The 25,850-nt window shown below is 44.6% G+C and overlaps 1 protein-coding gene across 1 annotated transcript in view; it reads left to right on the top strand.

Annotated features, from left to right (window-relative positions):
* syn2b (synapsin IIb) overlaps positions 1-25,850 on the top strand; it is a 154,473-nt gene that overhangs the window by 71,601 nt on the left and 57,022 nt on the right. Inside the window, exons 2-5 of the mRNA XM_056272879.1 lie at positions 6,797-6,854; positions 9,426-9,517; positions 18,514-18,670; positions 24,119-24,208. Of these exons, the coding sequence (XP_056128854.1) occupies positions 6,797-6,854; positions 9,426-9,517; positions 18,514-18,670; positions 24,119-24,208 (397 nt within the window). The remainder of the gene's footprint in view (positions 1-6,796; positions 6,855-9,425; positions 9,518-18,513; positions 18,671-24,118; positions 24,209-25,850) is intronic.

Raw genomic sequence — 25,850 nt, 5'->3', positions numbered from 1 at the left:
CATGTGTGTATATCTTGTACTGTGTGTGGTCTTCATGTGTGTATATCTTGTACTGTGTGTGGTCTTCATGTGTGTATATCTTATACTGTGTTTGGTCTTCATGTGTGTATATCTTGTACTGTGTGTGGTCTTCATGTGTGTATATCTTGTACTGTGTGTGGTCTTCATGTGTGTATATCTTGTACTGTGTGTGGTCTTCATGTGTGTATATCTTGTACTGTGTGTGGTCTTCATGTGTGTATATCTTGTACTGTGTGTGGTCTTCATGTGTGTATATCTTATACTGTGTTTGGTCTTCATGTGTGTATATCTTGTACTGTGTGTGGTCTTCATGTGTGTATATCTTGTACTGTGTGTGGTGTTCATGTGTGTATATCTTGTACTGTGTGTGGTCTTCATGTGTGTATATCTTGTACTTTGTGTGGTCTTCATGTGTGTATATCTTGTACTGTGTTTGGTCTTCATGTGTGTATATCTTGTACTGTGTGTGGTCTTCATGTGTGTATATCTTGTACTGTGTGTGGTCTTCATGTGTGTATATCTTGTACTGTGTGTGGTCTTCATGTGTGTATATCTTGTACTTTGTGTGGTCTTCATGTGTGTATATCTTGTACTGTGTTTGGTCTTCATGTGTGTATATCTTGTACTGTGTTTGTCTGTGTGTCTTGCACTGTTTGGTGAAGCCACAGCCCTCATTTCATTTTTAACATGTGCCTGCAGATTGTTTTCAATGACAATAAACTGAATGAATTGAACTGAATTATAAAGTATACCCACTGCTTACTTGATACATGCACAAGAACGGTGGCATAGCTAGGAACATTACCTTTAACGGGGTAAATGAAGAGAAAGAGACGGACATGTTGCTCTTCCTTTGCTTCAGTGTTGGCGGAGTTGGCAGCGGCCTCGCCCAGTACCGGTGTGGGAAGATGGCGGCGCGACCGTAACGTTTGCGGCGGCCTCACCCAGTGCCGTCCATGCAGTGTCTCCGTCCGCGTCCGGGTTTGTGTCTTCGTCTGCTGGCTGGGGGCGCTGGCGCTGGATCGGCTGGGGGAGCTTGGTCTGCGGTGTCCTGTGGGCCCGGGGACCGCGGCCCTGCCCGGAGCTGCGCCCGAAGAGGAAGCACTGGGGGCGGTCGGACAGGACGCGGAAGCGGGGCAGGCTAAGCTAACTGCTAGCCCATGCTGACTTCTGACAGTCATCCTGGGTGGCGTTCCTTCTCTTGGACAATGAATTTAAAAAACTTTTTTTTAATATGTTGGTTACATGGCCTGGCGGCCTGTCCAGGGTGTCTCCCCGCCTGCCGCCCAGTGGCTGCTGGGATAGGCTCCAGCATCCCCGCCACCCCGAGAGCAGGATAAGCAGTTAAGCTAAAGGATGGATGGAGGGGTTATATGTGTTTTGTAGTTGGGTTTTATATATATATATAGTTTGGATATGCGTTCTTGTAGGTTTTGGGTGTGTCTTTGTCATGGTGTTGCGCTGCTGTGGGCTTGGGAAACGATATTTCATCTGATTCCTGATTCAACGTATTGAACGAGGAAAAGTCCGCGCATTGCCCCCCCGTGGCCATCCAAGGCATTACCAATCAAGCGATGAACCGTTCACCCAAAACAAGTCGATCTCAGATTAAATCTAAAGTACTGTCACAACGGCTTCTTGCTGTGGTCACACATTCATCTAACTACACACACACACACAACACACACACACACACACACGAGTAGAGAGGGTATCGCTAACTGACCTTTTGCCCCGCCCACCTTGGTTACTGTTGCTAAGTTAGACAAAGCTTCCGGGAGTGCATTTCCGCCGTAATGGCCCACTGAAAACACCTGCTGGTTTAATTGGCTTACTTCTGCGTCAGTCATGCATGTGTTCATGTCGTCTCTGTGGAAAGAAGCGTCTCGGCTGCCGTACAGTAAGTCAGCGTTGTGTGAAGTTTCAGGAAACGAGTGAAACGCCATGAGTAATGTTTCCGGTGCGTGGCTAACGGCCATGGCTGCCGCCTACGATGCTAACGCGAAGATGCTAACGCTAACGTCTCTCCTCCACAGACTTAATTCTACAGTCTGTCTGTGCCTCTTTTTGCGCCAGGTGTCTGAGATGTCCCGTAGATGTTGCCAGCGGGGCGTTCAGTCCGCCGTGGAGTGTTCAGTCCGCCGTGGAGCCTTCAGTCCGTGTTCAGTCCGCCGTGGAGTGTTCAGTCCCGTGTTCTGTCCGCCGTGGAGCGTTCAGTCCGCCGTGGAGCGTTCAGTCCGTGTTCAGTCCGCTGTGGAGTGTTCAGCCCGTGTTCAGTCCGTCGTGGAGTGTTCAGTCCCGTGTTCTGTCCGCCGTGGAGTGTTCAGTCCGTGTTCAGTCCGCAGTGGAGTGTTCAGTCCGTGTTCAGTCCGCTGTGGAGCGTTCAGTCCGCCGTGGAGTGTTCAGTCCCGTGTTCTGTCCACCGTGGAGTGTTCAGTCCGTGTTCAGTCCGCTGTGGAGTGTTCAGCCCGTGTTCAGTCCGTCGTGGAGTGTTCAGTCCCGTGTTCTGTCCGCCGTGGAGTGTTCAGTCCGTGTTCTGTCCGCCGTGGAGCGTTCAGTCCGCCGTGGAGTGTTCAGTCCGTGTTCAGTCCGCTGCGGAGTGTTCAGCCCGTGTTCTGTCCGCCGTGGAGTGTTCAGTCCGTGTTCTGTCCGCCGTGGAGCGTTCAGTCCGCCGTGGAGTGTTCAGTCCGTGTTCAGTCCGCTGCGGAGTGTTCAGCCCGTGTTCAGTCCGCCGTGGAGTGTTCAGTCCGTGTTCAGTCCGCAGTGGAGTGTTCAGTCCGTGTTCAGTCCGCCGTGGAGCGGTCAGTCCGCCGTGGAGTGTTCAGTCCGTGTTCAGTCCGCCGTGGAGTGTTCTGTCCGCCGTGGAGCGTTCAGTCCGCTGTGGAGTGTTCAGTCCGTGTTCAGTCCGCTGTGGAGTGTTCAGTCCGTGTTCAGTCCGCCGTGGAGTGTTCAGTCCGTGTTCAGTCCGCCGTGGAGTGTTCAGTCCGTGTTCAGTCCGCCGTGGAGCGTTCTAGGTACACGGTAGAACGTGCATGGCCTCTTCTGTACTGTGTGACGTGCAAGACGGGCTGACGGACGTCGCAGCAGTCGCTGTGCGCACGAGTCCGCTAGCCGGTGGGTGGTTTTTCAAGGTTGTGGTCTTCATAGTCCACTTTTTTAGTGTACTCCATTAAAACGTTAGTAGTATGGGAAAATGCATTGTAGTAAAAATGCCGGGATGTGTCTGGCCTGCTGCTCTCACCGAAAAATCCAATATGAATCGATTGAACAATTCCAGAAGAAAATGGCGGCTTTGCGTTGTGACCATGGGAATACACGACGTGCGAGGCGTTACTGCTGCCCATCACTGCTGCTGGTGAACTGCGGATGGCGGGCTAGATCTGCACCGCATACTCAACACGTTTTACTGGTGAACTGAGGATGGCGTGCAAGATCTGCACCGTATACTCAACACGTTTTACTGGTGAACTGCGGATGGTGTGCTGGATCTGCACCGCATACTCAACACGTTTTACTGGTGAACCGAGGATGGCGTGCTAGATCTGCACCGCATACTCAACACGTTTTAGTGGTGAACCGAGGATGGCGTGCTAGATCTGCACCGCATACTCAACACGTTTTACTGGTGAACCGAGGATGGCGTGCTAGATCTGCACCGCATACTCAACACGTTTTACTGGTGAACTGAGGATGGCGTGCAAGATCTGCAGCGCATACTCAACACGTTTTACTGGTGAACTGAGGATGGCGTGCTAGATCTGAACCGCATACTAAACACATTATAGTGGTGAACCGAGGATGGCGTGCTAGATCTGCGCTGCATACTCAACACGTTTTACTGGTGAACTGAGGATGGCGTGCTAGATCTGCACCGCATACTAAACACATTATAGTGGTGAACCGAGGATGGCGTGCTAGATCTGCACCGCATACTCAACACGTTTTACTGGTGAACTGCGGATGGTGTGCTGGATCTGCACCGCATACTCAACACGTTTTACTGGTGAACCGAGGATGGCGTGCTAGATCTGCACCGCATACTCAACACGTTTTAGTGGTGAACTGAGGATGGCGTGCTAGATCTGCACCGCATACTCAACACGTTTTACTGGTGAACCGAGGATGGCGTGCTAGATCTGCACCGCATACTCAACACGTTTTACTGGTGAACCGAGGATGGCGTGCTAGAGCTGCACCGCATACTCAACACATTATAGTGGTAATCCGAGGGTGGCGTGCTAGATCTGCACCGCATACTCAACACGTTTTACTGGTGAACTGAGGATGGCGTGCTAGATCTGCACCGCATACTCAACACATTATACTGGTGAACTGAGGATGGCGTGCTAGATCTGCACCGCATACTCAACACATTATACTGGTGAACTGAGGATGGCGTGCTAGATCTGCACCGCATACTCAACACGTTTTAGTGGTGAACTGAGGATGGCGTGCTAGATCTGCACCGCATACTCAACACGTTTTAGTGGTGAACTGAGGATGGCGTGCTAGATCTGCACCGCATACTAAACACATTATAGTGGTGAACTGAGGATGGCGTGCTAGATCTGCACCACATACTCAACACGTTTTAGTGGTGAACTGAGGATGGCGTGCTAGATCTGCACCGCATACTCAACATGTTTTACTGGTGAACCGAGGATGGCGTGCTAGATCTGCACCGCATACTCAACACGTTTTAGTGGTGAACTGAGGATGGCCTGCTAGAGCTGCACCGCATACTCAACACGTTTTAGTGGTGAACTGAGGATTGCGTGCTAGATCTGCACCGCATACTAAACACATTATAGTGGTGAACTGAGGATGGCGTGCTAGATCTGCACCACATACTCAACACGTTTTAGTGGTGAACTGAGGATGGCGTGCTAGATCTGCGCCACATACTCAACACATTTTACTGGTGAATTGCGGATAGCGTGCTAGATCTAAACACATCTTCATAGGCAGTAAGTAAATAGTATTTACTAGTACTGTCCAATCTGGATTTTAATGAAGCTCACTGTGCGTGCGTGTCACATGTTCATCCTATCCCTTACAAAAGGTAGTTTATTCAAGTGTACTATTAGTATACTTATTTTAAACTAAAAACCAGTGAGTATACTTTCAGTTGACATTTTAAGTACTTATCAGAGATATGCTGCACAAAATTAAACTACTAGTACATATACTTGAACTTGAAGTTTACTTACCTTTACTTAATAAACTTCAAGTATACTATTTTTGTAAGGGATCTACAGGTGTGGACATGCTTGCCATTTGTGGGATGGGTCACCGTGTCTGATTCTGTAGAACAAGACCTCCTCACACCTGTAGCTTTTTTTTGTAATCCAGTGTAACGGGTGTGGGTAGGGCATGAAAAGCGACTACGCAAGGGGTTGTTTTCCAGCATTTATTCCCTCCTGCGGAAGACAAACACAACACATTGTGGTATCTCCTCTGCACCTCTGCTCCTCATCAATGCAGTACGGCACTGTCAGATTTCATTCTCGCACAGGCCCTGTGATGGACTGGTGGCCTGTCCAGGGTGTCCCCCCGCCTGCCGCCCAATGACTGCTGGGATAGGCTCCAGCATCCCCGCCACCCTGAGAGCAGGATAAGCTGTTCGGATAATGGATGGATGGATGGATTATCGCAACAAAGTTTTAACTCGTTCCTCTTCAAAATTTAAATTGAACCATGAAAAATATACAAAAAGAAAAACAGTGCCACCCGGTGGGCAAAGTAAAAGGTGCATGGTGCTGGGTCACTAAACAACGAAAATTGTAACATTTAACAAGGAAAACGCATACCTGCAGAAGACAAACATGACACATTTTAATGAAGGCACAGTCACTGCAGCAATGCATTTCATGGCCTTGAGGTGACAAGCTTCTAAGTCATTGAGTACTGCATGTGTTGAGCATCCATCCATCCATCCATCCATCCATCCATCCATTATCTGAACTGCTGAGCATGTGGAAGTGAAATAATCAGGGGCAGGCAGAGCTCGAGGAGCTTGTCCTCTCATCAGTCAGTCATGGATGGTGCCATTTTCTCAGGCAGATTGAAAAACATTATAGATGCTGGAATTGGACTCAAAATTACGGGGCCACAGCAACACACCTGGATGGCCTGTGGGGGAAACACTTGTCAGTCTCGTTGGGACCTGTATGCTCAAGATGGTTCTGTTCCTGAAAACTGGATAATGTAAGCGTACATTGATTCATGGTTTTTATTTATTTTTACTTTTCAAAATTGATGAGCTGTACCGTTTGCACGGTGGTGCAGTGGTTAGCGCGGTCGCCTCACGGCAAGAAGGTGCTGGGTTCGAGCCCCGGGGTAGTCCAACCTTGGGGGTCGTCCCGGGTCATCCTCTGTGTGGCGTTTGCATGTTCTCCCCGTGTCTGCGTAGGTTTCCTCTGGGGGTTCTGGTTTCCTCCCACAGTCCAAAGACATGTAGGTCAGGTGACTCGGCCGTACTAAATTGCCCCTTGGTGTGTGTGTGTGTGTGTGTGTGTGTGTGCGTGTGTGTGTGTGTGTGTGTGAGAGTGAGTGAGTGAGCCCTGTGATGGACTGGCGGCCTGTCCAGGGTGTCTCCCCACCTGCTGCCCAATGCCTGCTGGGATAGGCTCCAGCATCCTGCGACCCTGACAGCAGGATAAGCAGCTTGGATGATGGATGAAAAGAAAAAAAAGACCTCATGTACTTGACCTTCTCTCTGAAGGTAGTTTGAAAGCAAAGTGTGACCATATTTCTCTTTTCTTGTCTTCTGCAGGGCCAAAGTGTTTCGTGGGAAGAAGGTTCTAGGGGAATACGACATCAGACTTGAACAGGTAGGACTACTGTTGATGGAACAACCCTCTGATCTGATCCAGCAGTCTTTCATACTGGCTTGAAAGGCACCGAGGCGGACCTCATACGTAGTGTGTGTGTGTGTGTCTGTGTCTGTGTCTGTGTGATGTGGAAATTGGTGAGTATTCCATGCAGAACAAAGTGAGCAGGCGTAGGTGTTTGTTAGAAACTGTTGTTAGTTTGCCTGTCACTAACTGGCTAACAATTAACACAACACATAACCAGCAAGTAACAGAAAAACATTTTACACCTCTATCTACTTACCTGAATGTCTGTCTGTCTGTCTGTCTGTCTGTCTACGTGTGTGTGTGTGTGTGTGTGTGTGTGTGTGTGTGTGTGTGTGTGTGTGTGTGACTTGGGTGTTGGAATCCTGTGTGACTGGAGGGAATCTGCTGGGTCATTCTGGAAACTTGTTTACCATTTTCATCTTCAGGGAAAACCCACGTTGGGTCTGATGTGAGATAAACCACATGTTGTGTAAAAACAGATGGCTGTGTGTATTGAACAGGCGGGCTGTGTAGGAGTGGTGCACACTGAGTTGTGTAGAAGCGTCTGAACACGCAACACGTTACCTTTATAGTGCTGTATGTCAGCACATGAGATTATGTACTTTGTATAGGGGTGTGTATAAATCATTACAAATGTCCCCAGACTCACAATGATGCTGTGGAAGCTGAACTCACACCCATGATGAATCTCAACAACATCTTACATGCACACCTCCACATCATGACCCCATCTCATTATGTCACCGGTCTTCACACTAAAAGAGATTCTGTCACTTGCTGCTACTACTACCCCTACCACTACTACTGCTACTGCTACTGCTACTTACAGCTACCACTGCTACTACTACTACCGCTGCTACCACTATTACTGCTACTACTGCTGCTACTATTACTACTGCTACTACTACTTACTACTGCTACTACTACTACTTACTACTACTGCTACTTACTACTACTACTACTACTACTTACTACTACTGCTACTTACTACTGCTACTGCTATTTACTACTACTGCTACTTACTACTACTGCTACTACTACTACTACTACTGCTGCCACTACTACTACTGCTACTGCTGCTACTACTACTACTATTACTACTGTCGGCTGCTCCAGTTAGGGGGCGCCACAGTGGGTCATCCGTTTTCATCTCTTCCTGTCTTCTGCATCTTCCTCTATCCCACCAGCCAGCTGCATGTCCTCCCTCACCACATCCATAAACCTCCTCTTTGGCCTTCCTCTTCTCCTCTTCCCTGGCAGCTCCATGTTCAGCATCCTTCTCCCAATATACCCAGCATCTCTCCTCCACACATGTCCAAACCATCTCAATCTTGTCTCTCTTGCTTTGTCTCCAAACCGTCAAACCTGAGCTGTCCCTCTAATATACTCGGTAGTAATCCTGTCCTCCATCACTCCCAATGAAAATCTTATCTTCATCTCTGCCACCTCCAGCTCCACCTCCTGTCTTTTCATCAGCACCACTGTCTCCAAACAGTAGCTGGTCTCACTACCATCTTGTAAACCTTCCCTTTAACTCTTGCTGGTACCCCTCTGTCACAAATCGTTCCTGACACTCTTCTCCACCCACTCCACCCTGCCTGCACTCTCTTCTTCACCTCTCTTCTGCACTCCCCGTTACTTTAGACATTTGACCCCAAGTATTTAAAGTCATATGCCTTCATCACCTCTACTCCTTGCATCCTCACCATTCCACTGTCCTCCCTCTCATTCACGCATAGGTATTCTGTCTTGCTCCTACTGATTTTCATTCCTCTTCTCTCCAGTGCATACCTCCACCTCTCCAGGCTCTCCTCCACCTGCACCCTACTCTCACTACAGATCACAATTTCATCCGCAAACATCATAGCCCATGGAGACTCCTCCCTGATCTCATCCGTCAACCCGTCCATCACCATTGCAAACAGGAAAGGGCTCAGAGCCGATCCTTGATGTAATCCCACCTCCACCTTGAACCCATCTGTCATTCCAACCGCACACCTCACCACTGTCACACTGCCCTCATACATATCCTGCACCACTCCTACATACTTCTCTGCCACTCGACTTCCTCATACAATACCACACCTCCTCTCTCGGCATCCTGTCGTATGCTTTCTCTAAATCCACAAAAATAATGTCCGTTCTGTCAATGAAATTTCTGTAAATAAGACCAGATGTTTACTCACTTTGACTCCAACACTGAATCCCGGGTCAGTTGTCCTGCAGTTATCTGCTGTCACATGTCCCGTGTTTTGGTTTTTACGCTTTTATTTGTGCTTGGAAACAGCAAACTTACTCATGATGTGGTTTACACTGACCAGAACTTTCCTTCATAACAAACAACTCATTTGACAAATTTGACTTCTTCCGGGGCGTGGGGGTACGGGAGGTACATGCCCCTGGACTTCCCCAGGCTCACTCACATCTTTGTTTGCGGGTTTTGTTTTGGTCTGTTTGAAACTAAGGTGTCAATTGTGTGTGTGTGTGTGTGTGTGTGTGTGTGTGTGTACGTGTGTGAATCTGATGCGTTCTTTGTTTGTCCAGGCCGAGTTCTCAGAGATTAACCTCGTCTCTCATTCCAATGGGAACTGTAATGTGGATATGCAGGTCATCCGTAATGGAACCAAAGTGGTCAGGTAAAAACCACACACACACACACACACACACACACACACACACACACACACACACACACACACACACACACACACACACTCTCCAATGTCAATTGTAAGGAAAATGTACAGTGATTAAACAGAACCATTAAGCCCTCTGCCCACAGCCAACAAAACCAACAGGAAATGAAAAAGTCAGACTAATTATCCTCATCCTTTCCTGTAATTATGGTTTAACAAGGATTTTTTCAGACACCCACACGTGCACGTGCACACACACACACACACACACACACACACACACACACACACACAAAAGCAGTTATACATGCACACACACTTACGCATATACGCTTTTTTCCGGCTACTTGGTGCATGGACGTCACTGCCAGTTATTTCCAGCTTCCGCCTTCCTGAGATCGATAGCTGCTGTTTATTCTCTTACTATTTTTTCTCTGTATTTTGCCCTAATCTCTTCATTTGTTCTACTGATTTAGCTATTTTCTGTGCTTAGTTCACTTATCACTTCATTCTCTAGTTTTCTTTCTCAAATGACTCTTGTGTTTAGTAGGCAGCCTCTCATTCCTAGTTTGTTACTAGCTTTGCGCTTAGCCTAGCTTAGCAGTTAGCTCTATTGCATTTGCAGTCAAAGCAGCCTCGTTAAAACAATGGTGTGTAGTGGCTGTTCCGCAGTTACAGATAGGTTGTCTCTACTAGAGAGACGTGTCCGTGAGTTAGAGCAGCTTCTTTCGGCTAGGATTACGTTAGATGTGACGGGCCCTCCACATAGCCTTAGCCCCGGGCGTGACAGCAGACCTGCTATTGTTAGCACTAGCTCAGCCTCATCGGCAGATGCAGCAGAGTTTGTCTCCGTTTACTGGCGTGGGATGGCTCGTAAGAGCAAGCCACCGGTCATGTGGCCTGGTCTGCAGTCACCTCTCCCGACTACAAACCGGTTTTCGCCGCTCACCAGCCCTGCCTCAACCAGACTATGCAGCAGTTTCCATTCCTCAGGCTGTGAGGGTCCTCAACAGCCTGAACACTTGGACCTTCCATAAAATGACTTTTTGACCTTCTCACTCACTGTCCGTGTCAGGTGTGCTTGTAGTGTTTAGGTCTGTGAAGCAATATTTGTTTTTAATGCACTTTTTGTTTTTAATATTTATTGCGTGTTATTCGTTTTTATGTGGCACTGTGGTCCATGTGAAACAATTTTGTTACCTTGTATGTATGAGACACGCATGTCTCATACATGCAATGACAATAAAAGCAGTCTAAGTCTGTTGGTAGTCCTACCGGCCAGCGTGCTTCTCCCACTCCTGTCGACAGAGTAGCGCAATGCACGCTAGTGATAGGAGACTCCATTACCCACAATATCAAATTAGCTTCACCAGCCTTGGTTCACAGTCTCCAACAGGAAGATGTGTCGGCATCAATTAATTGTCCCTTACCCGTGAGGGTTAATGATGAGATGTACAGTAGGCTCACCTCAATGGACCTCTGGCTAGCTCGTTACTGTAATGAGCAGGGATTCGGCTTTGTTGATAACTGGCCTTCTTTCTGGGGCTGCCCTTACCTGCTGAAAGTGGACGGCATTCACCCTACTGGGCACAGCACCGCTCTTTTGTCTAGCATTATAGATAGCTGTCTATGTTTAGTTTGACACTGGGGATTTATCATTCAGCAGGTTGCAGGTGATTAGAGAGCCTGCTAGGTTTAAACCTAGTGCGGATATGGAGTCAAGTACATTAATTAATATTTAGTCAGGGAATTTCTCAGACTGACAGCTTGATCTATAACATTGAGACCGTCTCCCTACCCTGTTGTATTGCTCCCAAGCTCTCCTCTCCTAAATGTGTGAATCACAATAATCTAATAATCCTTCCTACCACTGGTGGTGGTGAAATGTGCAACAAAGTATCTAATAAACTACAGAATCAAATATGTAATATTATCAAAAGTATGACCACATATTGTCCAAGGCATTGCAAAAAACATGAGCTTAAATACAAGAAATAAACCCTGAATTTGAGGGGAAACGTACTTAATACTAGTGAAATTATCTGTCCATGCAGCAAGACAATTTTACTTGACAAGAAATCTTAAAATAAGTTGGTTCCAGTCTGGAAATAAGCAGGCTCGGATGAGTGTTCAAAGGCTTGAAATAAGAAGAAATTGCTGGTTTATAGGTCAAATTACTTAACATCAGACTTGCTACAGCACAGAAATAAGTGAAATACACCGAATATTAGCAAATAATTATTTTTTTTAATTTCTGATTTTTTTCCCTTTTTCTCCCAATTTAGTGGCCAATCACTCCCTATTCTAGTTCAAACACCCACCCTCGTACTGTATGCGTTCGCCAACTGCCAATTATTGCTGCTTCATCCAATCCGGCCATAGTCGGATCTGATGAGACCGAGGCACGAACCCCGGTCCCCAGTGGGCAACTGCATCGACACAAAGCCGACGCTTAGACCGCTACATCACCGAGTCAGGGGAGGGTGCCCAAGACACAGCCAATCCTAAACCATACATGTCAGAGCAGCTGGATGCTGTAAAAAAAAATCAAGAGCTGTAAAGATTGCTACTAAATTGATGGGAGTTGAAAAATAATACTAGTGGAGTGTGCTTATCCCGTTACTTGAAACAGGTTGGCTCATCTTGAAATACGTAGGCCCAAACTTAAAACTAGTCCTTAATCCCGGAGCACGCATCTTAAAACAGGAAACTGGATTTTACTGAAATCACAACAGGACAAGTGACATTTCTGTCAATATTTATTGACAACTCTTTCCAGGTTTGAGCAGTGAAAATCAAAGTGTACTTTCATTTCCTGATAGGTGAAGCATGTTGAGCCATTGAATAAAAATGTGTGTGTGTGTGTATATATATATATATATATATATATATATATATATAAAAGCCTTGTGTCATTCTTAAATCAAGCAGTTGAACGTGAGTGTGTGTCACTGAATCTTGAAACAAGGTGTTTTGGTGGAAGAGAATGGTACAAGTTGCTACGCTAGCTAATGTCACTTGTTTTAACAATAAATTGCTCAACTGTAACATTTCCTGACTAATTGAGGCATAAAAGACATATTCATGATCAGTTTAAGAATATACCATGAATTCAAAGATAGAAACTAGTAAATAACTTTTAAAACAAGATAATTAATCTCATATTTCCTGATCGAAGATTTAAAGTCTTGGCAAGCACAGAAGAATTTGCAGTAAGGTGTCTAATTCCAATTAATATTTCACCTATCGGTAGCTTTGAAGTTCTGCCTACTACTGATCACTTCCACAAGATGCTGAAATTTGGTTTCATAAATATCAGATCACTGTCTACCAAAGCCTTGCGAATAAATGATCTGATTCTTGAACATAGTTTCGATATGATTGGGTTATGTGAAACATGGCTGAAACCAAATGTTTTCCTTCCCTTAAATGAAGCTTCCCCACCCGACTGTACTTGTGCCCATGTAGCTCGGGCAAATAAACAAGGTGGGGGTGTCCGCTTAATATATGTCTGTTTTCAGTTTAACTTCTAGACTTGAATCTAAGGTCCAGTCTTTTGAGGCTCTTGTTCTTGGTCCATGTCCCTCAGCTATGAATAGACTCGGTTCAGTCCATATTGTGATACTCTATCGAACTCCTGGCTCTTACTCATAATTTTTTGGAGAATTTGTCTCAGGCCTTGTTACTCACTCTGATGAGATTCTAATTCTTGGTGATTTTAATATTCATCTGAATAAGGCTGCTGATCCTCTGAGTAAAACCTTTCTGGTGCTTGTTGATACTTTTGGTTTGCTCGGTTTGTTCAAGAGTCGACTCTGCAGTGATAACACCCTTGATTTGGTTTCATCTAAAGGGATAGCTGATTCTCATCTGAATGTCTGGCAAACCACATCTGCCGTGTCAGATCATTTTCTCACTAAATTTAAAGCATTATTGGCCGGTACTGTTAATGTTGGCACAGATGGAATTGCCACTCCCCAAATTGGTCCATCTACTGCTGCCAGCAGCTGCCTGAAGTCTTGGCTCCTTTCACTGTAGAGACTGACTCTGTTAAAAAACTTCACTAGTGACTTAAATGTGGCCCTCTCTAGTCTCCTCGATTCAGCTGCACCTCTTACTACCAGAGTTAGGCAACTAAAGAGGCCCACACCCTGGTCTAATGATGAGACACGTGCTCTTAAGCGGGTCTAGAGGAGACTGGAACGTATAAATGAGGAAAATCAAAACTGGAACTTTTTTAGCTATCTTCGCATGAGTGTTTGTTGAAATACAAGCATGCTTTATCTGCTGCAAAAGCAGCGTATCTCTCTGACTTAATCAATATTACTAAACATAACCCCAGATTTCTCTTTGACACCGTAGCTACTACTATTACGTTCGACTGCTGCCGTTAGGGGTTGCCACAGTGGATCATCTGTTTCCATCTCTTCCAGTCCACTGCATCTTCCTCTGTCACACCAGCCACCTGCATGTCCTCCCTCACTACATCCATAAACCTCCTCTTTGGCCTTCCTCTTCTCCTCTTCCCTGGCAGCTCCATATTCAGCATCCTTCTCCCAATATACCCAGCATCTCTGCTCCACACATGTCCAAACCATCTCAGTCTTATCTCTCTTGCTTTGTCTCCAGACCATCCAACCTGAGCTGGTCCTCTAATATACTCGTTCCTAATCCTGTCCTCCTTCATCACTCCCAATGAAAATCTTATCATCTTCAACTCTGCCACCTCCAGCTCCACCTCCTGTCTTTTCGTCAATGCCACTGTCTCCAAACCATATAACATAGCTGGTCTCACGACCATCTTGTAAACCTTCCCTTTAACTCTTGCTGGTACCCTTCTGTCACAAATCACTCCTGATACTCTTCTCCACCCACTCCACCTGCCTGCACTCTCTTCTTCACCTCTCTTCTGCACTCCCCGTTACTTTGGACAGTTGACCCCAAGTATTTAAAGTCATATGCCTTCGTCACCTCTACTCCTTGCATCCTCACCATTCCATTGTCCTCCCCCTCGTTCATGAAGTGCATACCTCCACCTCTCCAGGCTCTCCTCAACCTGCACCCTACTCTCACTACAGATAACAATGTCATCCACAAACATCATAGTCTACAGAGACTCCTGCCTGATCTCGTCCGTCAACCTGCCCATCACTATTGCAAACAAGAAAGGGATCAGAGCCAATCCTCGATGTAATCCCACCTGCACCTTGAACCCATCTGTCATTCCAACCACACACCTCACTGCTGTCACACTTCTTTCTTACATATCCTGCACCACTCCAGTTAGCATCTATTCCTCTAATCAGGAGATGATGGATATCCGAATAGGAATCTAAATCCACCTCCACTATGATAACTTTGGATATTAGAAGTTCAAATGCTGTAGAAAAATTCTACTCTAGCGAAGCAGTAAAAAGAAAAATCAATTTTTCTTTTCTTTATTTTTTCATCCATTTTTCATTTTTGGTCATCACTGTCAATAGCGGTTGGCAGAACAAATAATGATGAGAAAATGCTGACGGTTCGAATTATAGAGTTTGAACTAAAACCCCTTCCTGTCTGTCACTGAAGCAGTACATGTGTCAGTCTTCTTCAGTATTATCTGTAAATTTAGTATGTGATATGAATTTGACAGTTTTAGCCCTGAAATACAACTACATCATTGAAACAGTAAAGTACAGGTCACTGCAAGGGTACCCAGTGAAAGCTCAGTGGGACGGTGTTGTTGGTCACACGGTGGCCATACTTCCCATTCAACACATTAAAGAGAGGGCCACGGCTGTATTATGATTTATCATTTACTCTCTGTCATGAGATCATGTGGCCTTATGGGTATGCAGAAACACTCACACTCGCACATATCGGCGCCGGTCACTCAGGGTCGAGTATGACCATCCTTCCTCTGGGTCCCTCTGGGTCTTCAGGTAGGCGTAGCGGCCGATCCTGGAGCTGCATAATGGGAGGTCGCCTGTGCATGACAGCTTTTTACATGGAGTGGCGCCTACAGCCACCACACGGTCCTTGGCAGGGAGTTGCCAGAGTCCAACGGCATGGAGAACCAAGATGATTTGGGGCCACCCTCTGTTGCAGCCTTCATCTGCCTTCACTGCCATTGTGACCTGGAGACATCTTCCACCAGATCCGCCATTGAAGTCTTTGTTGGATCACGCTTCATCTGGAACCTCCCCCATGACCTATCCGCCTTGGGTGACCCTACCAGGAGCCAAGCTCTGGACGGCATAGCTTTTGGGATCATTGGTACTCGCAAGCCTCTCCACCATGACAAGGTTGTGATCCAGGAGAAGACACTCACACACCATCATCATCATCGGCAGTCACTCGGGGCCGAGTATGACCAGCCTCCCTCTGGGTCCCTCTGGGTCCTCAGGTGGGTGTACAGGCCGATCCTGTTGCAGCCTTCATCTGCCTTCACTACCATTGTGACCTGGAGACATCTTCCACCAGTTCCACCGTTGAGGTCTTTGTTGGAACGTGCTTCATTTGGAACCTCCCCCTTGACCTATCTGCCTTGGGTGACCCTACTGGGAGCCAAGCTCCAGATGGCATAGTTTTTGGGGTCATTGCTACACGCAAGCTTCTCCACCACGGCAAGGTGGTGATCCAGGAGAAGACACACACACATACACACACACACATGACAGGCATTCAAAAGCACAGTAATTGTTGAGTGCTCTTTTCTTTACGTTACTTCGAAGGTCTGATTAGTATTCTGAAAACATGAAGAGCTGCTGGTGATTAAACTGCCAGAGTTTACTCTCTGTCTCTGTCTCTGTCTCTCTCCTCTCTCTGTTTCCCTTCGCTCACTCTTTTAGCTTCCTCACTCTTTCGTTCTCCTCTCAGTCCTTTGCAACACTTGTTCACACCATATCTCTCCCTCCCTTCCCCTTTTGTCACACCTCTCTCTCTTTCTTTCTCTGTCTGCCATTCTGCCTTCCCTCACATTCTGTCTCCCCCCCTCCCCCCACACACACAGAAACAAAGAGAAAGACCAACAGGAACCAGAGCAGATCACCGTCACATCCCTCCTGAACTGACAATATTGTTTTTCTCCATCACACTCCTGGTTCATTGTGTGTTTTTTATTATTTTTATCTGCTGGCTGAGCTATTCCTGTATTCTCTATAATATATTTATTTATTTATTTATTTATTTTTGTCATAGTCTGAGATGTCTCTGTATTTTAAGGGGACTAATGCCCCTTTTCCACTACATGGTACCAGCTCAGCTCAACTCGACTCGACTCACTTCTGTGTCATTTTCCATTACCATAACAATACCCGATTTTGGCACCCGCTCCAGTTTTTTGGAACCTCAACAAAGGTGGTACCAGAAAATTGGTAACAGTTATCATAATGCCAGTACTTTCCAGTAATGGAAAATTAAAAAAGGTCGAGTCGAGTTGGACCAGTACCATGTAGTGGAAAAGGGGCATATGCTTCCGACCTTCTTCATTCATTTATGTCTGTTTTATAGAGGACTTTAGAGGACATTAGCAGTATTTTGCTAGTTACTATACAAGTTACTGTTACCTGTACAGTTAAATTATATCTATCATGTTACTGTTAATCATATTGTGCATTGTATTTCCTTTTAAACCACTTTTTCTGTGAACCCACCAGGCAGTTACTTTTCTCTCTGTATTCTGTAACATGTACAGAAGGTTGCCCCCACATTATTCCTGACTTCACTGGGAATTTGGTGTTTACATACACATATATCCAGCTACCTTTATGTTTTGTAATTCTTAATTTTTGGCATTTCTACTTGATAAAAACTATTATCATGTTCTTGTGACTTTATGTTGAACATCACACCAAGCTTGATTTATTGTCAATGGAAATCTTGGTTTTTTTTAAAGCACACTTGGTTGAAGAGGCTAAATTCAGTCGTACCACTCTGGTGCCAAACTGAACTGAACTATAATAAAAAAAAACAACCGCCATCGTCACAGTAGGAATTAAAAATGTGAAGAATTCTTGTTATGTAAGATAAAAACAGCAACACAAAGATATACTATATGGCCAAAAGTATGTGGACAACTGTTCTAGTGAGTGGATTTGGATATTTCAATCTCATCCATTGCTGGTAGATGAATAAAATTAAGCAGCCATGCAGTCTCTCTAGAGAAGGAATAATGGTCTGGGGCTGTTTTTCATGGTTTGGGCTCGGCCCCTTGGTCCCAGTGAAGGGAAATCTTAATGCTACAGCATACAATGACATTATAGAGAATTGTATGCTTCCAACTTTGTGCCGACAGTTTGGGGAAGGCCCTTTCCTGTTTCAGAATGACAATGCCTCCATGCACAAAGCAAGGTCCATAAAGACATGGTTTGGTTTGTTGAGTTTGGTGGGGAAGAACTTGACTGGCCTGCACAGAGCCCTGACCTCACCCCCATCCAACACCGTTGGAAGGCAGACTGTGAGCCAGGCCTTCCCTCCAACATCGGTGCCCAACTTCACTGATGCTCTTGGGGCTAAATAGGAATGAATCCCAGCAGCCATATTCCAAAATCTAGTGGAAAGCCTTCTCAGAAAAGTGGAGGCATATAGCAGCAAGGGGGGGGGGCACCGATTCTATATTATTGCCCATGCTTTTGGAATGACATGTTCAACAAGCACATATAAGTGTGATGATCAGGTCTGCAAATATTTTTGGCCATGTAGTATAAATTATCGTATGAGTATTAGAGAGGAAAACTGACTTGACAAAATAAAATGTGAAAAAAAATAAATCTAAATATTGCAAAGGACCTTTTATTCTCACTTGAGGTGAGGTGAAGAAGTTAAAAAGTGATGAGATTTGACCTTCACTACTTCTGGTGGAAGGTTTTTCATGTCGAACTCGTTTCCATTTTAATACTGAATGTTTTGAACTTGTATCTATCTATCTATCTATCTATCTATCTATCTATCTATCTATCTATCTATCTATCTATCTATCTATCTAATTAATGTCTTTTCTCCGGTGATACCAGGTCCTTCAGGCCTGACTTTGTCTTGGTGCGGCAACACGCCTTCAGCATGGCACAGAATGAGGACTTCAGGAACCTGATTATCGGGCTACAGTATGCCGGCATCCCCTCCGTCAATTCACTGGAGTCTATCTACAACCTGAGCGACAAACCCTGGGCTGTGAGTCTTTTTAGTACAACTTACATCTACTGAGGGTTTAGTCCAGGAGTCAGCAGACAGGACAGCAGGAGGGTCACGGGTCAGTCCCAACTCTGTATGGAGTTTACATGAGTTTAAATGGGCCATGGACATGTATATATTGTCACTGGGATTGTATGAGTTTGTGTGGGTTTATATGCGTTTGTGTGTATTTCTGTGGGTTTATATGGGTTGTGTGGGTTTGTGTTTTGAATTGAATTTGTTGAAGGATAGCCCCTTGGGATGTAGCATCTCATTTTCAAGGGGGTCCTATACACAAATACAAAATTATAAAACATACAAACAAAAACATTATTACATAACAAACATGTGCTGCAAATACACAGATACAGACAACTCGCTCACCCTCTCCCACCCACACCCCAGGTCCTCAGAACAGGAAAAATTGGATACAATGACCTGGATAATAAGTCAATTACATCAACATAAAGACCAATTGAAGCGGTTTGTTCTTCAAGTACACTCAAATTAAAAGCATAAAGAAGTTGTTTTAAGATGAAAAATTAAATCTCAGAAGAAGAGGAAGATGATTCCAGCTGGAAGGAGCTTTGTGTTAGAGTGACTTGCGTCCGATTTCTTTAAAAATTCTGGGGACCAAATAAAAGGGATATTGCATATGTCTGACGGGATATGAAGATCTACATGGAACCAAAAACTGTTTCAAGTAGGAAGGACAATGAAACTAAACTCATTTGAAGATGAACTGAACCCTGTAAAATCGCAACCCATTAAGCAATTCATACATAAAACAATGGTGAGTTCTATATGGACACCTCAAAACAAATCTACATAGAGAATTATACACAACCTTAAGGGGCCTAAGATATGTGTTAAAGGTGTTCTGATAGACAATGTCAGCATAATTAATAATAGGTAGTATCAAGTGAGATATTATTATTTTTCTGACTTGAAATGTTGAACAATTAATTGAGTGATAAAGTGAACAGACTACCATATATTCTATTTATAATAAAATCAATGTGGGGTTTAAAGGAGAGTTCAGTGTCAATCCAAAGTCCAAGATATTTGAACGAATCAATTTACTCAAGGGGTGACTCATTATCAAAATAAATATGCAAATCAAAGGGATATGAATGACTGCATCATGTGCCAAACACCATGCTGCAGGATTTCTTCTTATTCAATTCAAGTTTGTTGTTATGAAACCAGTTTGGGACCAAATTGACATCAAACTGTAAAGAATACTGGATTTGTAATATATCAGGGTTAGAAGTGTAAATAACAGTGTCATCAGCATAAAGGTGAACAAGACAGTTAGAGCATATTTGAGGTAAGTTAATAAAAATAGAAAAAAGAAGTGGTTCGAAGGGAGCCTTGTGGAACACCCTTTTCAACAGCTAATAGACTGAGAAACTTTAAAGACAACACTGATGTCTACGATGAAAATAGGCATTAAACCAGAGGAAAGCATTTTGAGTTAAATCAAAAGCTTATCAAGGAGAAGGTAGTGATCAACCATATCAAAAGCCTTGGAAAGATTGATAAAAATTGCATCTATGAGTTGCCCTTTAACAAAGGAAGAGAAGACATCATTAGTGAATTTTAGAAGTGGTGGTGGACAATTTAAATCTAAACCTGATTGAGATGGAGATAAGATACTGAACAGATTGATGTACTGCTATAATTGATGAAAAATTAGTTTCTCAGAGATTTTAGCAATAGTACAATTAATAGAAATTGGTTGATAATTATTCAAGGCACTTTTGAAAAGGGGGGTAACTCTGGCACATTTCCTTATGGGGGAATTGAACAAGTAGACAAAGACAAGTTAAATAAATCTGCAAGAGGATACATTATCACATGAGCTTCAAGTTCAATAGATTTGACCTCAAAACTGTCTGGACCAGCACTTCTACTTTCTTTTAACTCACATATAGCATGAAAAACATCAGTATGCAAGATTTTTCTAAAGGAAAATGAACCATTAGTAGTAAGGTTTGAGGAACTGGCCATGCCATAAGAATTATTGGGAACCACAGATAGATGAGAAATGCTGATTAAAGGCATGGGAAATAAGTAAAGAGTCAGAAATAATTCCATTATTAATTCTTATCTGGTTTATGGAGCTTTTGTTAGTTTTATTGAGAATACAGTTCAGTTGATTCCAAAACTGTCTAGGTTATCCAAAGGAGTTGAATCAAGTGCAACTGGACTTGGTATATATCCGTGAAGACGTTTCGCCTCTCATCCAAGAGGCTTCCTCAGTTCGTGCCTTTCTGACTAGACCAAGCTAGTCTTTGGGATGAACCAGTCTTTGTCGGTTCATCCCAAAGACCGTGTACCACACACCTGGAAAAGCAGTCTGATGTATGCTGTACAATGCAATGAGGATTGAACTGACCTATACATAGGAGAAGCCAAACAACCACTACACAAACGGATGGCCCAACACAGAAGGCCAAACTCCTCAGGACAAGACTCAGCAGTCTATCTACACCTAAAGGAGAAGACACACTCCTTTGAGGACAGCAATGTACACATTTTGGACAGAGAAGATAGATGGTTTGAAAGAGGGGTGAAGGAAGCCATCTATGCGAAACTGGAAAAACCATCCCTCAACAGAGGAGGAGGTCTGCGACACCACCTATCTCCCACTTACAATGCCGTCCTTTCATCTCTACCCAGGAGACTCAAGAAGCCTAGCCTCCAAGAACAACAGTCGGTCACTAACGGCTCCAACGACTCTCATGACCACTGAATAATGAAGTCGAAATAACACCCCCGACAACCGTCGCTGCTAAACAAATGCAAATCAATAGCTCCGATGGCGACGGGCGCGGCTGGACATCGGTACACAAAAGAGCCACTCATATCTATGGCTCTGTTAGCGATGGGCATTGGTAAACATCGGATCACAAAGAGCCATGGACATCTATAGTTCTGACAACGACTCCTAGAGGATAAATATCTGAGTCTCATCACCAGCCAGTCAGACTAGCTTGGTCTAGTCAGAAAGGCACGAACTGAGGAAGACTCTTGGATGAGAGGCGAAACGTCTTCACGGATATATACCAAGTCCAGTTGCACTTGATTCAACTCCTTTGGATAACCATGACCTGGATGAATGAGAACATTCACAGACAAAACTGTCTAGGGTTATGAAAATCCTGAGAAAAGCTATCTCTGTAGTAGTCAGATTTGGCATTCCTTGTTTTTGTCTTGCATAAATTCCTCAAGTGTTTAGAATCTTTAGTCGAATCATATTTGGCGCTTTACTTGAAAAGGCTGATAAGATGTGAACTAATCCAAGGTAAATGTCTACCTTTAACTCTAATTGTTTTCATGGGAGCATGTCTATCAATTACATTTGTAACTTCCAAATAAAAGAAGTTCCATGCATCATCAACAAAAGAAATTAACTGAAATCTATCCCAGTTAACAGCAGCTAAGTCTTGAATAAAAACAATCTACATTAATATTCTTGCATTGTCTCTGTCTAATATATTTAGGAGGAGAACTTGGCATTTTGATTTTCCAGACACAAAATATAACAGATTGCTCACTTAAACAATCTGACATAACTCCAGATTTAATTATCTTTCAGGATTAGTGACAAGTATCCAATCCAACAAAGATGAAGATTGATAATAATCCACTCTAGTAGGTTCATCAATTAACTGAGTGAGGTTTACACTGCCAAACAAATTTCCATCATTGAAGGAGGGACAATCAAGCCAGTTGCTATTGAAGTCACCCAAAATAATCTTTTCATTATGCCTCCCAAAAGAATTGGTAGTTGACACTTTGTAGAGTCAGCCGGCGCAGAGAGAGGCCTATAAATGTTGCTGATAGTTAAATGTTTGTTATCATGAAGAATAATGTTAATGAAAAGACTTTTAAAATTAACTGGCTCTACTTTAGGAATGACACAGACAGAAACAAGATTTGCAGCAACATGTGGACATCGTACCTCCAGAGGTCCTATCAACTCCACAGACAGCAAAATTGTCCATTTTAATTTCATAGTCAGTGATTTTACTATGTAGCCATGTTCCAGAAATAGTAATAATATTGGGTTTGTAAAGAGTAACCCAGACTCTGAGGAGATCGATTTTTGAAACAAGGCTCCTGATATTAAGATGAATAACCTTTAAACTTTGAGCTGAATCAATTGTACCTATAGGGGCAGCACGGTGGTGCAGTGGTTAACGCAAGAAGGTCCTGTGTTCAAGCCCCGGGGTTGTCCAACCTTGGGGGTCGTCCTCTGTGTGGAGTTTGCATGTTCTCCCCATATCTGTGTGGGTTTCCTCAGGGGGCTCCGGTTTCCTCTCACAGTCCAAAGACATGTAGGTCAGGTGAATTGGCCGTACTAAATGGCCCCTAGGTGTGGTTGTGTGTGTGTGTGTCTCGGCCCTGTGATGGCCTGGCAGCCTGTCCAGGGTGTCTCCCCGCCTGCTGCCCAATGACTGCTGGGATAGGCTCCAGCATCCCACGACCCTGATGGGGATAAGCAGCTTGGATAATGGATGGATGGAATTGTACCTATAGAAAAACTAAAAACAAGTCAGAAAACTGAGTTGGGAAAGAGAAGGTGATGGGGGTGGGGAGCGAGAGCAACAGGCAGGACAAAAACAGGCAGACAGAGACAGACAAGCACCGCACGTATTCACAAACACATATACAGCAAAAATAGATTGAAAATTTAATAAAAAATAAAAAATAACGATTTGTCAAGGGGCTCTGTAAGACGAATGGTGTGGCAGCAGCGTGCCAGCCTCTGGAACTACATACCGTGGTGCGGTCTGGGTAATGAAGTCCTCACTGACATGAACTGCTGTCCATCCATCCACTAGCTGAACCGCTTATCCTGCTCTCAGGGTTGCTGGAGCCTATCCCAGCAGTCATTGGGTGGCAGGCGGGGAGACACCCTGGACAGGCTGCCAGGCCATCACAGGGCCGACACACACACCAAGGGGCAATTTAGTACAGCTGATTCACCTGACCTACATGTCTTTGGACTGTGGGAGGAAACCAGAGCACCTGGAGGAAACCCATGCAGACACGGGGAGAACAGGCAAACTCCACACAGAGGATGACCCGGGACGACCCCCAAGGTTGGACAACCCCATGGCTTGAACCCAGGACCTACTTGCTGTGAGGCAACTGTGCTAACTACTGCACCACCGTGCCGCCCCATGAACTGCTACTCAAACTATAATCCACATGTGTGATGGTGGTTTCATTCATCTTGGTGTTTATTTGGTATTTAATATTAAACAGGAAGTCCGTGGTTGCCATGAAAACTTTCCTTCATGTTCATATGGCAAATCTTCATCTTATTACCTAAATGGGTTCTGTCTCTCCAACACACTCTCATTTAATGTCTTTCTCTTTCATATTCTGTTTTTCTTTCTATCTCATACACATTCTCTCTTTCTGTCTGTCTAGTTTGCTCAACTGATTAACAAACAGAAGAGGCTGGGCTCAGACAAGTTCCCTCTGGTCGACCAGACCTTCTATCCCAACTATAAAGACATGGTAAGAACTTTAACTACACATTTACCCACATAAGCTTCAAGCTGCAGTCCTGAAGAGTGTTGTTTTTTTGTTAAACTCACCGACTCCTATGTTGATGGGTTATATCTGTTTGTTAGAAACAACTTTTCTTCTTTTTCTTAACTCATTGCTCCGTCTTTTTCATTTAGCTGCTAGTATGGTGACGCCATTAAGTACCATTTAATGTTCTCAGGAAAGTTCTACTGAGACCGTAAACATTAAAATGAAAAACCAAAATGTTGTTTATTTGGAAGAGTTGGGTATTTTTGGTATGTGTTTGCTTTTTTTTTTTGTCTTAACTACACTAGCAGAACATAGGATTCTGCATGTAAAGCTTCAGAATTGCAACTTTAAAAATTATTGGTGTTCTCTGGAAACCTCTTATAACTAAACTTCAGCTTTTTAGCATTTGGGAAAAAATGAATCCGTTGGTATTATATGTATTTTGGATGTTTGCAATTTTGTTTGGCTCTTTGTCTGAGGGTAATGAAACATTTACTGGATGTTACGGATATTTCTGTGGCACTTTAATCGAGAGGTATATTTCCAACTAGACCCTAAAGATAGCCGTGTGAACCAGACCAGTCACACCGCTGAGCAGAAACATCTCCGTCAGCAGAGCTATTCTGGCCTCCCGTCATGAAGAGCCATTTCAGAAGGGCAGGACCGGAGGGTGTGCTCCAATTATTGGGGCATCGCATTACTCAGCCTCCCTGGGAAAGTCTACTCTAGGGTGCTGGAAAGGAGACTCCAATCGATTGTTGAACCTCGGATCCAGGAGGAACGATGCGGATTCCGTCCTGGCTGTGGAACAATTGACCAACTCTTTACCCTTGCAGAAGTGCTGAGGGAGGCATGGGAGTTTGACCAGCCAGTCTACATGTGTTTTGTGGACTTGGAGAAGGCTTATGAGGCACTCTGTGGGGGGTAGTGCGGGAGTATGGGGTACTGGGGCAGTTGCTACAAGCCATCCGGTCCTTGTATAACCAAAATGAGAGCTGTGTCCACATTCTCAGCACCAAGTCAAACACGTTTTCGGTGGGTGTTGGACTCCACCAGGGTGTCCCTTGTCCCCGATTCTGTTTGTGATATTCACGGACAGGATCTCAAGGCGCAGCCAAGGTGAGGAGTGTGTCCATTTTGGGAACCTCAGAATTGCATCTCTGCTCTTCGCAGATTCAACATTCAAGGTTCTTTATTTGTTGCATCTCATTATAAAAGTACAAGAGAGTAAAATTCTTGAGCCTTGGCTTCTCAACACTGCAGCAACAACAGCAATAAAACAACAAAAAAGTAGCAATAATAATAAATAGTGTCTGATGTATGTAAGGTGCTGTGTGTGTGTGTGTGTGTGTGTGTGTGTGTGTGTGGGCCCAGCCTTCATAAATGTGCATATGTGTGAGTAGTGGCTGATGTATGATGAGAGTATGATGTGGTTTTGTTGGCTTCATCAGAACACGACCTCCAGCGCACACTGGGGCGGTTTGCAGCTGAGTGTGAAATGGCCGGGATGAGAGTCAGCACCTCCAAGTCTGAAGCCATGATTCTCTACCGGAAAATGGTGGATTGCTCCCTCTGAGTTGGGGATGAGTTGTTGCCTCAAGTGAAGGAGTTCAAGTATCTC

The sequence above is a fragment of the Lampris incognitus genome, chromosome 2 (assembly GCF_029633865.1).
Source record: "Lampris incognitus isolate fLamInc1 chromosome 2, fLamInc1.hap2, whole genome shotgun sequence".
In the NCBI taxonomy this organism is placed as follows: domain Eukaryota; kingdom Metazoa; phylum Chordata; class Actinopteri; order Lampriformes; family Lampridae; genus Lampris; species Lampris incognitus.
The sequence above is the reverse complement of the archived record's forward strand: the minus strand, read 5'-3'. Positions and strand labels throughout refer to the sequence as shown.